Source organism: Lepus europaeus, chromosome 6 (genome assembly GCF_033115175.1).
Source record: "Lepus europaeus isolate LE1 chromosome 6, mLepTim1.pri, whole genome shotgun sequence".
Classification (NCBI taxonomy): domain Eukaryota; kingdom Metazoa; phylum Chordata; class Mammalia; order Lagomorpha; family Leporidae; genus Lepus; species Lepus europaeus.
Window position 1 is genome coordinate 123,018,560 of NC_084832.1, and position 17,413 is coordinate 123,035,972.

Here is a 17,413-nt window from a genome sequence, read left to right on the forward strand (position 1 = left end):
ATGGGGAATTTCGTGCTATTTTCCTTTACTGAGCAATCAGAGGCCGATGGCACTGTGACAGAACTACCATTGGGGTTAAGAAGTACAGCTTCTGGAACCTTACGGGCGCCTGCTGCCTGGCGCTGCTTTTCTGAGTCGATTGATCTTGGGATAAGATGGGCACAGCGCGCCGGCCAGCCCGGAGGACCAGGCCGGACCGGAGATGGAGGAGGGAGGGCAGAAGAACGGCAGGGGGGAGGCGCGCACCTCGGAGCGCGTCAGGCCTCGGAGACGTCGCGGTTGTTGGGTGAAGCAGGCGGGGAAGGCTGCGCGGGCGCCCACCGCGGTAGCCTGGCTTGCTTTTCTCTGGAGCAGGCGCCCACTCCGGGCTTTCCCGAGCTCCAGAGGGGACGCCCAGGTCACCCCCGGGGGCTTGGACGTGCGCCGGGACAAAGCCGGTAGGGAACGCCCGCCCCCCACCCCGTGCGCACATCCCGCCGCCCCCGCCCCGGCCCCGTGCGCCTTCCAGGCGGAGCAGCTGGCGGCGGCCCCGCGCGCCGGCGGGAGGCGCCTCGGGAGCGCCCGGCCGGTCCCGCCCCTCCCCGCGCGCCGACTCCACGCTCCCCGCCCCCTCCGGCGGCGGCGGCAGCGGCGGCGGCGGCCGGGCGGGACCGGAGGGCGCCGGGAGCGCCTGCATCACTGGGCGCGGGCTGCAGCGCCGCCGGAGCGAGCAGGTGCAGCGAGGCGCGCGCGCCGCGGCCGGGTGCTACCGCAGTGGCGCGGCCGGGAGACATGGCGGCCGCGCGCCCCTGAGGACGCGGAGCCCGGAGCCCCCCGGCGCCCCGCCCGGGCCATGCGGCGCGGCCCCTGAGCGCTCGCGGGGGGCCGGCGCCCCGGACGCGGCCGTGAGCGCCCGCCGCGACCCAGCATCCGCGCGCGCGCGGCCTCGGCTCCCCGGACGCGCGGCTGCGAGCGGGCGCCGCACTCTGCCTGGCGTCCCCGGCGGCCTCGGCCGGCTCGCTCCGCCGCCGCCCGTGCGCCTCCTCCGCCTCGCGCGCCGGGGCTATGGCCGCGGCCGAGGCGCTGCAGACGGCGGACCAGTACCAGGCCGAGATCGAGCGGCTGAGCAGGGAGCTCACGGAGACGACGCACGAGAAGATCCAGGCGGCCGAGTACGGGCTGGCGGTGCTGGAGGAGAAGCTGGCCCTGAAGCAGCAGTACGACGACCTGGAGGCCGCCTACGACGGCCTCAAGCAGGAGCTGGAGCAGCTGCGGGAGGTGAGGGCGCGCGGCCGGGGCTGCGGCTGGGCCCCTGGGTGGGTGGGAGAGGCTGGGGCGCCCTTTGTTTTTCTCCCGAGAGGAAGATCACCCACGAACCGAGTCGCGGGCTGGAATGTGGGGGGGCCGTGCCCGAGGGGCGGAGAGGTCGGAGGGGTCCCCGAGGGCGGCGTTGGAACGCGCGCACCCAACTTCTCCGTTCGGTGTCGGCTCCGTGCCGGTGACCGTGACTGTCCCGGGTTTGCGCCCCCGGACGCACGGTTCCGGATCTGCGCGAGGTGCCTCGGGCTTTGCGCCGGCTGGGAGAGGGAACTGTGGTGCGGAGAAGTCTTGAGCAGTTCGGGTCGCCCGGGGCTGGGCTGGGCGCTGTGGCCCCTCAGGTCGTTGGGCTTAGGGAGACGTTAAAGCGGCTTTGCTGCCCGACCCAGCCGCCGTGGGTTTGCCCCTGAGGCCGGGGAACCGGGAACTCCCCTGCGAGTGCTCCCGGGGCGCCTCGCCTGGCGGGGGGCCGGGTGGCCCTGCGTGTCCGAGGAGGCGCACGGTGTGGGGATGGCGGTGGCCAGGAAGCCAGAACACCGCACGTCGTGTGTCCTCCGTGCTGTTGGAGGAGCGCCGTCTGCTTCCCCTGGTCGCTGAGGCGCTGGGGGTGGCGGGGAACTGGCCAGGAATGCAAATGAATATACACAAGTCTGTGTTTTAGGCGCCTGTTGGCATTTTAAAAGCTAATTCTGGTTTGACATACAGTGTTCTCAAAATCTTTTCTTACAAGGTAAGTTTTTTTTTTTTTTGGGGGGGGTGTCGTGTGTTGTTACAGTTAAAAAACATGATTTATAACCTATCCAACACCCAGCCTTCTAAATGAGTACATAATACAGTAAGCATTTATACTTTCAGGGATGCCTTTTTTTCCTTCTGATGTCTAAATACCAAGAAATTGATGTAGTACATGTGCTTAAAAACCCAAGTGGAAATTAATTTTTATGTATCAGGCTGTAAATGTCTAGTCTGCGCTTTGTTTTGTTTTTTAAACGTGCGCTGTTCTCAGCAGCGGCTGGATTTGTTTATATTTTCCAAATTGGATTAGATCTTGGTCTGACATGTCTCCGTGCCGTGGCGGGAGCCACTTGGAGGAAGGCGACAGGATGAGGACTGTAATTCTTGGAGCCGTGTTGCCGCTGTCTTCACCTATCCACGCTGCTTGGCGGAGCGCAGAGCAGTCAGTGTGAGGGCATCACCTTCTTGGTGCAGGAGGGGTTTCATGTGCCTGGCCTTGCTGCTTGACTTCAGCTAGGGAGTCTGTCCTTGCACTTCCCCTGCATGGTGAACCTTGCTGCACTTGGCTGTGGCATTTGGAAGGCCACAGGCTCAAGAGACCAGAAATCTATTATTTATTTACTTCAAATAGACACACAAAATGGTTTGTGTTTGTCACTGATGACATGATGATTTGAAGCATATACACACCATGGAATGGTTAAATCTATCTGATGGTTGCAAATGTGTTACTTCCTAGTCATTTACACAGTGAGAACACTTACCCACTGTTTGCATCTTTTGAGAATACTGTGTAGCTTCATTAACTACAGTTGTCTTGCTGTGCCATGGATCTCTTCAACTTATTCCTCCTGTCAGAGTGAAATTATGAATCCTTGGACTAATACCTCCCCACCCCTCCTCCACCCAACCACCCCAGCCTCTTGTAACCTCCTTCCCTCCGTCCTTCCCATCTTTCCTTCTTCGACTTATTTCAAAGGCATAGAGCGAGCGAGCGAGCGAGAGCAGGAGAGAGAGAGAGAGCTCTTCTGTCAGCTGGGTCCAAGTGCTCACAACAGTCAGAGCTGGTCCAGGCTGAAGCTAGGAGTTGGAAACTCAATCTGAGTATTTCACACGGGAGACAGGAAGTGAGGGTAGAACTTGATCCGGGCGCTTAGATGTGGGATGGGAGTCAGTACCTGCCTCTGACATTTTCCTAAGAAAACTGGAAGTGCAGAAAGTGACTAGTATAGGGGGAGGCATTGTGGTACACTGGTTAGGGCTGCCATGTGCAGTGCTGGCATCCCTAATACCAGTGCTCCTGTTTGAGTCCCAGCTGTTCTTCTTCTGATTCAGCCCCCTGCTCATGCACTTTGGAGGCCGTGGATGATGGCACGGGTACTTGAGTCCCTGCCACCCATGTGGGAGACCAGGATGGAGTTCTTGGCTCCTGATTTCAGTCTCACCCAGTCTCAGATGTTGTGGGCATTTGGGCAGTGAAACAGTGGATGGAAGATCTCGTTCTCCCTCTCCCTCTCTCTGTCACTTTGTCTTTCAAATAAATAAATTAGCTAGTCTTCAAAAACTATTAGTTTCATTATTAGTACTGAGAAAAATGAGGAAAAATGTTTTTTAGGAATAATATCTGTGGTTTCTTAATGCAGAGTAATGAAAATATCATAATTTTTCTTTTTTAAAAAATATTTATTTATTTATTTGAAAGGCAGGGAGTTACAGAGAGACAGAGAGAGAGAGGCAGAGAGAGAAAGAGAGAAATCTTCCATCTGATGGTTTACTCCCCAAATGGTTGTAATGGCTGGAGCTGCACCAGTTTGAAGCTGGGAGCCAAGAGCTTCTTCTGGGTCTCCCACATGGGTGCAGGGGCCCAAGCACTTGTGCCATCTTCTAGTGCTTTCCCAGACCATAGCAGAGAGCTGGATCAGAAAAGAAGCAGCCGGCAGTTGAACTGGCACTCATATGGGATACCGGCACTGCAATTGGTGGCTTTACCCTCCTCCTCCTTTTTTAAAAAGATTTTTTTTTTTTATTTACTTGAGAGATAAAGTTACAGACAGAGAGAGGGAGAGAAAGAGAGATAGATCTTCTATCCACTGGTTCACTTTCCAAATAACTGCAATGGCCGGAATTGAGCTGATCCAAAGCCAGGAGCCAGGAACTTCCTCTGGATCTCTCATATGCATGCAGGGGCCCAAGGATTTGGGCCATCCTCTGCTGCTTTCCCAGGCACATTAGCAGGGAGCTGGATTGGAAGTGGAGTAGCTGGGACTCAAACTGGTGGCCAAATGGGATGCTGGTGTTGCAGTCCAGGGCTTTAACACGCTGTGCCACAGCACTGGCTCCCATAATTTTTCTATAAAAATATATAATTTTTAAATAAAAATTTTAAGTAGATTTTGTTCTATATGGTAGGATGCTGATAATAACTACTTAGGATTATTCTTGCCAAATGGTACTTATTTATATGTACATTTTGAGCTGCATTTAATATAAACAAACATATTTAAGTTTTCTAATAAACTGGCTAAATGCAGTTTTATGGAAATATATTTTAGAATAATAACGACTGTACTTGATTATTTGATAGCAGGACTTGCAGCTTTTATGCTGTTGATGTGATTTGTACTTCAGTTGGATTATCACTTAAATGAGCTAAAGTAATGTTTTCTGTTAGAAAAATAAATCTACCATATTGGTGCAAACTGAGGCCTTCAAATGATGGTAGCCTAAAGAGGCCATTTTTGCAAAATGTATTTTGTGAGTGGCCTGATTTCTTCATGATCATGTTTATGTAGTACATGATGTAGTACGGTACCTATGAAATCAGGCATAAACAAAAGCTTTGACTTATTCTAGGCTCTTTCAGCAAATATGATTCACAGGCCAGTTTGTGGGAATGTGAACAGAGGACCACTGCCCCGAATCCGCGGTAGGCATTGCTGGTTCGCCTGTGGCAACCTGGCTCAGGCTTACCAGGTGGCTCTGTCTCCCAGAGTGAACAGCTAAGGTGTTGCCGCCTCCCTTCCCGGCTGGGTCCTGCTCTGACAGTAACAGAGCTGAGTCATGTGCCTGAAGATGTGCCGAATCAGGGGGAGGGATTCATTCGTTTTCTTGTGACTTCTTCCGCCAGCCCAGGTGCGTTTTGTCCTGCCTGCTACTGTTTAGGGCTTTGCCTTGAGCCTGATGACGCGGACTGCTGCCGTTCTGCTCGCAGAGGAGCAGACTTCCCAGGAAAACACTCGGACCTGAAGGAAGGAAAGGGCCGTGGCCTTTGCCACGCGGCGTCCTGCAGGCAGCGTGTCCCTGGAGGGCTTGGGCAGCTTTGTAGTTTCACAGACGGTACCTGCTCTTCAGCGGCCCGGAGGCACCTGTGCCCCCGTAGTGTCCAGGGCCTGGCTGGTGCTGTGTCTGGGATGTGTGTGACTCAGCGCCGAGTGTCTGTCACTCAGGCCAGAGTAACATCTGAGAAGAGTCCTAAAGAAGCGTCCGGGAATAGCTTGAAAACTAAAAATATCCATGTCATGTTTGTTTATTTATTTATTTTTTTAGCTTGGTAAATGGTTGCAAAATGCAAGTTGCAATGTAATGTGTAGTAGAGTTTAAAAGAGCCCCTGGAAAACAGGTGACTCAGCATTACTGATGGCACTGAGGGGAAGCTGGGCTGAGAGCTTCGGGGAGTGAGCAGTGAGCGCCCAGCAGAGTCCCAGGACCTGAGCTCTCGTCCTGAGCCCTGACCCAGTGTGGACAGCTTTGTGCTTTCTCGGGGTGATGGATAAACACTGGGTTCACCCGTACACAGGATTAGTTTTTCTCTCGTGTGCTTAGGAAGATTGTTAGCTCCTTTCTCATCTGTGAATTCTAAGTCAGAAAATCATACAAGGAAAAACCTGCAGATTACATTTCCACTCTATGAATAAACATGAAGAGGAAACTAACACTTTATCAATTCACTTAAACTATCATTTAACATCTTTCATATTGCTTTTCAAGGAGAAATGCTTATATTATCACATTAATGTCAAATTAGCTTAAAAATTCAAAATGTGTCATCATATACTTTGGAAGCTTTACGAACAACCTCAGCAAGCAAACTCAGTTACTTTCAATTCCGTCTGTTTTGTTTTTGAGCCAGTTGCTAGTCTTGAACCATCCCTCCTTTTAACTTAAACTCAAGCTGCCATCAGTGGTAAGTTGCTTCTCTCTCAGATACCGTTTTGCAAGGTTGTATCATCTTTCATCACATTCATTGTGTGTTACATGGACGTAAAGAGCAGACAAGTTTGACAATTAGAGTTTGTTTCTCGCAGATACTCTTCCCCATCATTACTTTCAATGCACTTGTATTTAGTGCATTCCTAATTTGAAAACATAATTGCTTCTGTGTTGAAATAAGTGGTAAAGGACATTCCTATTTTTAAAAAAGGTTTTTTTTTTTTTTTAATTTATTTGAAAGGCAGAGACACACACAGAGAAGGAGAGTCAGAGAGAGAGACAGAGAAAAATCTTCCATCCACTGGTTCATACTCCAGATGACTTCAGTGGCCAGATCTGGGCCAGTCTGGAGGCAGGAGCCTGGAACTGCATCCGTGTCTCCCATGTGGATGACAGGGGTCAATCATTTGGGCCATGTTCCACTGCTTTCCCAGGAGCATTAGAAGGAAGCTGGATTGGAAGCGAAGCAGTTGAGACTCAAAACTGTAGTGCTTATGTGGGATGCCAGCATTGCAGGCAGCAACCAAACCCTGTGTGTCACAATGCCAGCCACAGGACTTTAACCCAGCCTTGTACCTGGGACTGAGGCTTTGAAGGAGGGGAGGCGCGAGGGGGTCGGTCAGAGTCTTACTGTTCAGCACCTCACCACAGTGAATGACAAGTCCAGCGGGACAGGGCAGGTGAGCCACTGGGAGAGGGCAGCGGCCACACCTTGTCCTGGGAAAGGAATTGAACAGTGTCTGTGTTAGCTGTCTTTCATCTTATCTCACTTGATCTTCGAAGTTAGTCAGAGGCCTATTGCACAATTTTTGCTGATAAGAAAATAAGAAAAAGGAAAAGTTGTTGTACTGTATACAAGGCTGGTGGAAGACTGGGTGGTTTGCATGCCCTGTCTCTGTGCGAGGCAGACACCGCTCATACTGGGACTTAGAGAGCTTAAGATCCCTTCTTAAGGCTGCAAAACCAAGTGATAGACGTGGTTCAGGGAGAAGCCCACTTTCTGTTCTCTGCGCCATATTCCTCCAGGGGATGAAAAGTCTCTGCCAAAGCCACTGTGGAGTTTAGAAGATCCTGGTGGTGGCCACAGGGGCTGAATTAAAGCTGTGTGGTGGGGCAGGCAGTGGCCGTAGGGATGGTGAGGAGGGGACAGTCTGTGGCCATGTATGACGTTGGCACGGCACTGTATTGGATGTGCCTGGAGGTGTAACGTGGGCGACCGAGCCAAGCTCAGGTCTTCTCAGGATGGAGAGGAGGTGGTTCTTTTTGCAAAGGCAGCTACCATGGGGAAAAGCAGTTTTAGAGGGTCAAGGTCATGCCAAAGGTGTATGAACACTTTTAGGAAATTTTATTTGAGAGGCAGGGGCAGGCAGAGACAGAGAGCATGCAAGGGCGATGGAGAGAGCTCCCACCGACTGGCTCGGTTCTCAGATGCCTGCAGTGGCGAGGGCTGGGCTGAGACTGAAGCCGGGAGCTGGGAACTCAGCGCCTGTCTCCCGGGTGGGTGGCAGGGACTCAGTGACTCAGCCATCAGCGCTGCCTCCTAGCATGCACTTTAGCAGGAAGCTGGAGTTAGGAGTGGGAACCAAACATGGAGCCCAGGTCCTCTGGGGATGCAGGTCTCCTAACGGATACCTTGACTGCTGGGCCAAATGCCCACCCCCTGAGTACTTTTAATTCGTGTTTTCTTTGGAAGGGGCATACATTACATGACAAATCCAAATGCTGACATCTCAGTGTAATAAAACAAATGAGTAAATTGTGCATTTGCCATCTTATATGAAACTAATTTCTAGCATATGGGATATATGAATAGTTTCATAATGTTTTCACCAGTTAATTTGATTGTGTTCTGAATTAGGAGAAATGCAAACTAATAAGCAGAGGACTAAGCAGCTGGCTAGGCCCAGTGAGGGTGCAGAGGGCAGCCTCCATGGGAAACCAGTCCCTGCTGACCCTCAGGGTTGCCTGACTGGGGGCAACAGCATTTGCCAGTCTTTGAGTGATTCTTGGAGGTGCATCGGCACTTTGCATTTCAGTTGGCCTTTTTCTGTTTTTGGTCACAAGAGTGCTTGTTAAGCATTGCAATTGGGTACTTAGGACAATTTCTTACAACTCTCCAAGGTCGAGAAAACCACATACAAATGAATTGTATCCCACTTCTTTCCTCCCAGTCCTGTCTCTGTGGTTAACATGTTGGTGAGCATTTTTTTTTTTCATTTATTAAAGTTTTATTTAATGAATATAAATTTCCAAAGTACAGCTTATGGGTTACAATGGCTTCCCCCTTCCCATAACTTCCCTCCCACCTGCAACCCTCCCCTTTCCTGCTCCCTCTCCCCTTCCATTCACATCAAGATTCATTTTCAATTCTCTTTATATACAGAAGATCAGTTTAGTATATATTAGGTAAAGATTTCAACAGTTTGCCCCATATAATAACACAAAGTGAAAAAACTACCATTGGAGTACTAGGTATAGCATTAAATAACAGTGTACAGCACATTAAAGACAGAGATCCTATATAATATTTTTTTAATTAATTAATTTTCTATGGTGAGCATTTTTTTATACTTGTTCTAATTAACTTTGCACATATTGTTCCTGCGCTTTTGTTCTTCTCAAAACAGGATCTAGCCACGTATATCACTCTGTACCTGGTGTTTTTTAATAGTATGTCCTTTTATTTTATTTTGTTCTCTTTATTTGTTTGAGAGGCACAGAGACAGAGGCAGAACTCTCTCCACTGGTTCATTCCCCAGATACCTGCATTGATCCTAAGCCAGGGTGAGTCAGGGTCCAAAGCTGTGCACCAGGCACTAAATCCAAGTCTCCCATGTGAGTGTCTGGAGTCATCATCACTGCCTCCCACGTCTGCATTAACAGGAAGCCAGAGCTGGTTGTCGAACCCACGCATTCCAGGCATCTTAAGCACCAGGCCAAGGTCTGCTCCTGGTCTGGCTTTTTACACTGCACTGTGTCTGGGAGAGAGCTGAATTTTGAAGAGACTGATTGAAAAAAATTAACTTCATTTTATTTGAAAGGAGGAGAGAGAGAGAGCGAGAGAGAGAGAGAAAGGACTTCGATCTGCTTGATTATTTTCCAAATGCCTTCAATAACCAGGGCTGGGCCAGGCAAAAGCCAGAAGTCTATAACTCCGTCTGTGTCTCCCACCTGGATGGCACAACCCAGGTGTTGGAGCCATCACCTGTTGCCTCCCGGGATGTGCGTCAGCAGGAAGCTTGATTGCAGTCATAGTAACTGGGACTCCAGCCAGATGCTCCGGTAGGGAATATGGGTGTCCCATGCAGTGGCTTTACTTCTGCACCAAATAGAGGCCCCAAGATACTGATGATTTTTTAAAATGTTTGTTATTTTCATGTACTTAAAAGGCAGAGTGACACACACAGAGACAGAAGGAGAGAGAGAGAGAAGAGAGATCTTTCACCTGCTGGTTCACTTCCCAGATGCTCTCAACAGCCTGGGCTAGATCAGGCCAAAGCCAGGAGTCCAGGACTCCATCTGGGTCTCCTATGTGGGAGGGAAGGTGCCAAGACATCACCTGCCGTTCCCCAGGGTGCACATCAGCAGGTAACTGGGTTAGGAGCTGAGTAGCCAGGACATGAACTGGCCCTCTGATATGGTATGTGTCCATCCTAAGTGGCTACTTAACCTGCTGTCCCACAATGCCAGCCACTTACCACTGATAATTCAAGTGTGGGGAAAAAATGGGACTGATAAGAGAACTACAGAGCACTGGGGAGCGGGGGTGACCCTGCGAGTAGGGGTTGGGAAAGGTGGTCCGGGTTGGGCCGAGGATAGCCTGGGTGGTAGATGAGGGGCAAGAAGTGTGGGGTGTGGGGGTGAATGCAGCTGCCCTGTGGCAGGCCTGTGTGATGATACCAGGGCAAAGATGGAGAGCTTTGAGGGGGAACCGGCAGTGCCTCTGCTCCTTGTCTCGCTGGCTGGTCGTGGAGGTCCATTTGTCAGCACAGCGCTTGGCTGCCTCCCAGGGCCAGCAGGAGCGGGTCCTGCAGTGTGACCACATCCTGTCGGTGCCCGGTCTTGGGGAGAGGCCAGGATGACTCAGGCACTTGGACCTTATTATCTTATCCCATCTTTGTCCTCTGATCGAGATTTGAGATCGTCGATGAGGATCCTATCCAACATTTCCGATTCAGCGTGCGTGCTGGAGCTGGGCAGGAGAGGGAACGGAGCTGGGGATCGTTTGCAGAGGGGTTCTTGCTGCTGCAGTGGAGGGGTTATAAAAGGAGCAACTGACACCTTATCCTCCCGGGATTTGTCACATTTTCCACAAAATTAAGGTGTTGGAATGATCTCTGATTTTTACTGGCTTTAAATTTCTGAGATGCTGTGTTTTAAAGCTACTGATGTTGCTTATTTAGCTGCCTGCCCTTTGATTTTCTTTTTATGATTTATTTATATGAAAGGCAGAGTTACAGAGAACTATTGATCATTCTTCTGTTATGTTGGTTCACTCTCCCAATGGCTGCAACAGCTGGGTCAGGGCCAGGCCTAAGGCAGAAACGTGGAACTGTGTCATGGTCTTCTGTATGGGTGCCACTGGGCCAAGCACTTGGGCCATCTTGCACTGCTTTACCAAGTGCACATGCAAGGAGCTGGATCAGAAGTGGAGCAACCAGGACTCAACTTGGTGCTCATATGGGATGTTGGTGTCACAGGTGGTGGCTTAACCTATTGTACCACAATGCCAGCCTGTACCCTTTGATTTTTTTTTTTTTTTTTTTTTGGACAGGCAGAGTGGACAGTGAGAGAGAGAGAGACAGAGAGAAAGGTCTTCCTTTGCCGTTGGTTCACCCTCCAATGGCCTTCGCGGCCGGCGCGCTGCGGCCGGCGCACCGCGCTGTCCGAAGGCAGGAGCCAGGTGACTCTCCTGGTCTCCCATGGGGTGCAAGGCCCAAGCACTTGGGCCATCCTCCACTGCACTCCCGGGCCACAGCAGAGAGCTGGCCTGGAAGAGGGGCAACTGGGACAGAATCCGGCACCCCGACCGGGACTAGAACCCGGTGTATCGGTACTGCTAGGCGGAGGATTAGCCTGTTGAGCCACGGCGCCGGCACCCTTTGATTTTTATATCCATTCTGCTTTTCCAATAGTGCAGAATAATCCTGCTTGCTTGTACTGATTTTACCTGGTCTTTGGAGAGCTGTTCTCCACTGTTTTCTGTGTTTTTCTTCCTAGAACCAGCACTCATATGGATGTCCCAGGCAGCAGCTTATCCCACTGTGCCACAGCACTGGCCCCCAGACTGGATGCATTTTGAAGCTGTATGATTGCATTGAAGGAGGTCTGCAGACTCAGTCTTTGTTTTCATGTGTGCACACACATGCACATACACAGACACACATGCATACATGGACAGACATACATGCATACATGTGATTATATGTTTTATTATTTACAGCTAGTCCAAGTCTTCTAGTCTGAACTGTCAATTATTCGCATCCTGTACCAGTCTGAATTTTTCTTTTTGCCTCAGATTGCCTGTTACTTCTTGTTTGGTCCCACTTATTCACGCAGACATTGGTATCCAGTGGGTACAGTGTTGGCCACCATGCCATTTGCAGAAGATGGAGGTGAGCAAGGTGCACCATGAAGCTGTCTATGCAGAGCTTATGTTTCAGACCTGGAAGAGAAGCAGTAAACACACACACACACACACACACGCAGCTCCGTGGTGAGAAGTGCTGTGAGGGAAGGGCCAGAGACTGGCGGGGGAAGGTGACACTGGCCGGGAAGAGTGTCCTCAGGCCAGGTCTCCTCCAGTGGGTGGCATCTGAGCCCAGTCCTGCATGCTGAAAAGAACTCAGTCCTAATGGAGACTGGGGAAAGTGGTGTTTAGGAAGGGGGACAGGTGCAGAGATCTTAGAACCCTTTTGTAGTTGTTAGGGGGGAAATAATTGATTATGCGGCTCTGTAAAAATAAGCATTCAGATCCGAGAAATACTTGTTCTCTTAGGTAGCTGTATTATCTTTGCGTTGTTCTAATGTTCTGTTGGGTCCTGCTGTTGGAGCTGCTTGAGCAGAGCCTAGGTTTCATCTCCCTGAGGTCTTCTCAGAAAAAGGGTAGAAGCAGACTATGTGGCTGGATCCCCTGGCTGATTGATTTGTAGCTCCACTGTGCTCGAACCCCCATCCCAACTCCCCAGGACACTTCAGTGGCTCACTGGAGGTGGAGCCTGCCCTCAGTGTTCACCCCCTCCCCCTACAGACACGGCGAGGCTGGGAGCAGTTTCCAGCTCTAGGCCTCCATGTGAAGAAAGCAGAGCTGGGAATGCATGAACTTACATAAGCGTCTCTATTTTCCAGAAATAAAGACCCTGTAAAGCATTCAGAAATTGAGCAGATCATTAAAAACTTAACTGCATTAGACAGAATACAGTGTTACATTAACTGCATTTAATGTTCTATTTTTGAGGTTTGTTTGAAATTTCTTTTTAAAAGTGATTTGTTTCTCTTGTTGTGTGTGTATTTTGTTTGCATTTTTCTGTTTTGGAGTTGATTATGCCAGCTTTACAAGATTGTAAATGGAATAGTAGGAAAGAGTTTCTTTGTGCAGTGGATAACTTAGCTGTTCTTTTTGTTATATACGCTTGCTCTTTTCAATCATTTTTTTAAGGAGAAAAACACTACTCTAAATGTAATATTTAAATGCTGTGTTTCCATCTTTAAACTTAGAATGGAAAATAAGAAACCTGTTTACACTTACGTGAACACAGTAACAGTAGCAATTTCCTTAAGAATGTTTTGCACAGTTGGGCATGGGACTGCAGTAGAGATTGTCTTGTATCCTGCAGACTGATAGGGAATCAAATGTCGCTTCTGGGGAGCCCTGAGCCATGCATTTTTGAAATTCAAAGAGGTTTATAATATAACATAGATGAGCTTTCCTGATAAGGGTCACTGCTGGCTGTTTTCTAGATGGTTTTCTTTTCTTTCTTTTTATTTTTTTTAAAGATTTATTTATTTATTTGAAAGGCAGAGTTACAGAGAGGCAGAGAGCGAGAGAACGAGAGAGAGAGAGCGAGAGAGGTCCTTCATCCACCGGTTCACTCTCCAGATGGCTGTAACGGCCGGAGCTGGGCCATTCTGAAGCCAGGATCCAGGAGCTTCTCCTGGCTTTTCCACGTGGATGCAGGGGCCCAAGGACTCGGGCCATCTTCTGCTGCTTTCCCAGGCCATAGAGAGCTGGATCGGAAGTGGGGCAGCCGGGACCTGAACCGATGCCCATATGGGATGCTGGCGCTGCAGGTGGCAGCTTTACCTGCCATGCTGGCCCCTAGATGGTTTCTCTGAGTCTTTCTGAAGTTGACCTCAGCCCAAGGTTACTAGAGGAAGACAGGATGAATTTGGTCTTCTGCATGACTTCTTTTGTTGAGCTGGACATACTGCTGCCTTGCAGAGTTCTCTCTGATACCCAGCCTCTTCTAACATTTCTTTCTTTTTTTTTTTTTTTTTTGACAGGCAGAGTGGATAGTGAGAGAGAGACAGAGAGAAAGGTCTTCCTTTTGCCGTTGGTTCACCCTCCAATGGCCGCCGCGGTAGCGCGCTGCGGCCGGCGCACCGCGCTGATCCGATGGCAGGAGCCAGGTGCTTATCCTGGTCTCCCATGGGGTGCAGGGCCCAAGGACTCTTCTAAACCACACACTGGCTTTCTTCCTGCTCAGTCTGGTGTGTCCAGACCCTTCAGCTCGAAATCTCACCAAAATGTTGTTCGGGACACTTGGCCTGGCCATCAGGATGGAGGTCCTCGTTTCAATACCTGCTTTTGGTTCCTAACTGCAGCTTCCTGCTAATGCAGACAGTGGGAAGCAGTGGCACAGGCATAAGTGGGGTTTGTGGCACCCACATCTGAGACCTGAACTGAATTCCCAGCTCCTGGTCCGTCTCCAGATCTAGCCATTGTGGACATTTTGGGGGTGAACTGTGGAATGGGAGCTCCCTGTTTCTGTAAGTTTGCTCCTCAAAACAACAGCAGCAACAACAAAGCTTAAAGAAAATAACAATTAGGGAAAAGAAAAGAAATAACATTGTTTTCCAAGACCAATTATAAGTACCTTTTGACTTTTTTGAATTTTTTAAAAAAGTGGACAGAGGTCCTTAATAAATGTTGGAACTTGAGGACTAGCTGTGGCTTACTGATCTGCTTCTAGTGGCCCCAACAGCAGGAAGCTCCTTTTTGGCAGCATTTTAAAATAATTCAGAACTAGAACCCCACTTCCTGTTTTAAAGGAAGATTTGTTTATTTATTTGAAAGGCAGAGTTACACAGAGAGTATCTTCCATTTGCTGGTTTACTCCCCAAGTGGCTACAGCAGCCAGGACTGGGCCAGGAGGAAGCCAGGGCAAGAAACTTCATCTGGCCATTGAAGCCATCTGGGGAGTGAACCAGCGGATGGCCTTTGCCTCTCTGTAACTCTGCCTTTCAAATAAATGAGTAAATAAATCTTAAAAAAAGAAGCAGCAGCAGCTGCTTCATCTGGTCTCCCATATGGGTGGCAGAGATCCAAGCACTTGGATCATCTTTCACTGCTTTCCCAGGCACATTAGCAAGGAGCTAGATTGAAAGTGGAGCAGCTGGGACTTGAACTGGTACCCACATAGGGTGCTGGGGTTGCAGGTGATGTTTTAACATGCTACACCACAATGCTTGCTCCTAAAACCCTTTCTTAAGAGAATTCTCAGGCCTTGTGCCTTAATCACGGTAGGTATTTCCAATCAGGTTTTTCAATCCAGGTCATGTGTTTCTTGTGGCCAAATGAACGATGTATCTTTGTAAACTGGCTTGGACACACTTGGATACATTGTATCTGTGCTGCAGTCGATCTTCTAGCTCCCAGCCAACACGAATGAAGTGAATGATGATCATTCATTCATCGATTCACTCACATACGTCATTGGCAGAGGAGGAGGAAATAGTGTTTATTTGTAAGTTACTTATATGCTGTTGAGAGCTACAGAGAAGAGGAAATTTGTGTCCAGTATTTTACTGGAAAGCAAGGTTGTGGACTTCAGCATCAGAGCAAACTGTGAGTCCCTTAGTAGCTCTGTGATTTAGGCCACACTGAGCGCGTGGAGCGTCAGTTTCCTCCTCCTTGAAGGGGAGGAAGTGTCACTGTCAGTAGTCGGGAAGCCACACAGGAAGCCTTCAGGATGGAGCCTGTTACACGAAGAGCTGTTGAGTGACGGCTCAGACGGCGGTGATCATCAGAATCAATAATAACAGAAAGGACTTGGCTGAGCTGGATCAAATGCAAGTTCAAGGGATCAGAGGACACTGCCTGACCGGCAGCTTTTGCAGGGCTTTGAAGAGTGGTTAGGGATTTCCAGGGAGAGGAGCAGGACCGGGTCCTTTCGGAAGAGGAAGCAGCGGGAAGCCCAGGGAGGAGGTGGGAGGTGAGTCTGAGGGATGGTGTGGGCCAGCCACGGCCTCAGCACAATCAGCTGAGAGCCAAGTTCCGGGGCCTCTGGGCAGGTACCTGAGCTAACTTGGGGTCTGTGTGTAGCTGCAGCCTCCACGACCCCTGGTCGGTGTCCAGGTTTGTGAACCAGACAGTGGCAGCTTCCCAGTCTTAGCCCTGGTGCCGCCATGTTGCCCTATTGGCCGGTCAGTCTGGGACCTCCGTACCCACTGTCCTTCCACTGCTCCTCATGGCCCCAGAAGCTCACACAGCCCTCTGAGAGCCACTAGTGCCCTGCGTTCCTGTCTTAGCCTCTGACTTGGACGTTGAACCCTGTGTGCGCTTGACTGTTCCCTTGCCCGCTGCATTTGCTGACGAGGATTCCTGGCTGTCTTCCTGCTCTCTGTTGTCTGTTCTCCCAGTTGCCACTCAGATTCATCCTCCTCTTTGCTTCTGTCTGGGACAGGGTCACCACTGAGGTCAGGAGCTCCAACCTTATTCTGTTTGCCCTGGGAAAAGCAATGAAATGTCAAAGCGTGGGAACAACATAGTTAGCTTCCTGTTTTAAAATTGCGATTTTTGACTTAATTTTGGCAGTGCTGTGGTCTAGGACCTTTGACTAATCTTCCTGTTGGTGACAATTAAAAGAGATGGGTGAAATATAAAAACCAGCCCTTAAAATGCATGAACGAATGGCTACTTATTAAGGGTGTTAGAAGTTAAAGCTGAGTCAAAGCAGAATCCTCAGGAATGGGAATTTAGTGTGGAGGTGAAGATACAGCCTGGGTCGCCTGGGTCCTTGTTTCACTCCCAATTCAAGTTTCTGGATAACACACACCCTGGGAGGTAGCCGGTGGGCCCCTGTAAACCACGTGGGACATCTACATTGAGTTCCCAGCTCCTGGATTCAGTCTCAACAACCCCAGCTGTTGTGGGCATTTTGGGGAGTGAGCCAGTGGATGAGGGATGGATGTGTGTGTGTCTTATCTCTCCTTTTCAAATCAATAAAATAAATAGGTGAAAAACTTAAAAAACAAAACAAAAGTAGAAGCAGGCGTTGTGGTGGCATAGATTAAGCTGCCACTTGGGATGCCTGCATCTCATATCTCAGTGCCTGGTTTCAGGTTTCTGCCCCTACTTCCTGTCCATCTTCCCACTAATGTGGATGCTGGGAGGCAGCAGGTGATAGCTCAGGCACTTGGGTCCCCGTCTAACCACATGGGAGACCTGAATAGAGTTCTAGGTCCTGATGTCTGCCTAGACCAACCCCAGCTGTTGCATGCATTTGAGGAATGAACGATCAGATGGAAGATTCTGCCCTCACCCCACTGCTCTGCTTTTTGAATAAAAGAAAAAATACAAATAAAAGCAGGCACCTGGGAAGTAAGCAGTGCATCCAGCCTGACTTTTGCCTGTGTGCATTTGCTGAGTCAGGTGGAACGGAGCCACTTAGCAAAGAAGAGCGAATACAGAGTTTGGAGTCCCCCACGTTGGGCTCTGTGGAGCACATCCCAGTGGTAAGGGAGGATTGGATTAAGTGTCCTCTTCCATCTCCAGCTGGGGCCACGTGAAGACCTGTGTGCCTTTCCCCAGACTCCCGTCCCTCCAGCTGGCTGTCACTGAGGTTTGCAGACTGTTCCCACAGTGTGTGTGTGGGTGTGTGTGTGTGTGTGCATGCGTGTGAAATCCCCACAGTGTTCAGGTCAGAGCTGAGCCGAGCGTGCTCCCAGGTCG

The 17,413-nt window shown here is 50.0% G+C and overlaps 1 protein-coding gene across 5 annotated transcripts in view; it reads left to right on the plus strand.

Moving 5' to 3' along the window:
• Positions 1–1,044: 1,044 nt before the first annotated feature.
• BICD1 (BICD cargo adaptor 1) overlaps positions 1,045–17,413 on the plus strand; it is a 220,734-nt gene continuing 204,365 nt past the window's right edge. For all 5 annotated transcript variants that reach the window (XM_062195051.1, XM_062195050.1, XM_062195049.1 and 2 more), the window contains exon 1: positions 1,045–1,257. In XM_062195051.1, coding sequence (XP_062051035.1) covers positions 1,045–1,257 — 213 coding nt within the window. The remainder of the gene's footprint in view (positions 1,258–17,413) is intronic.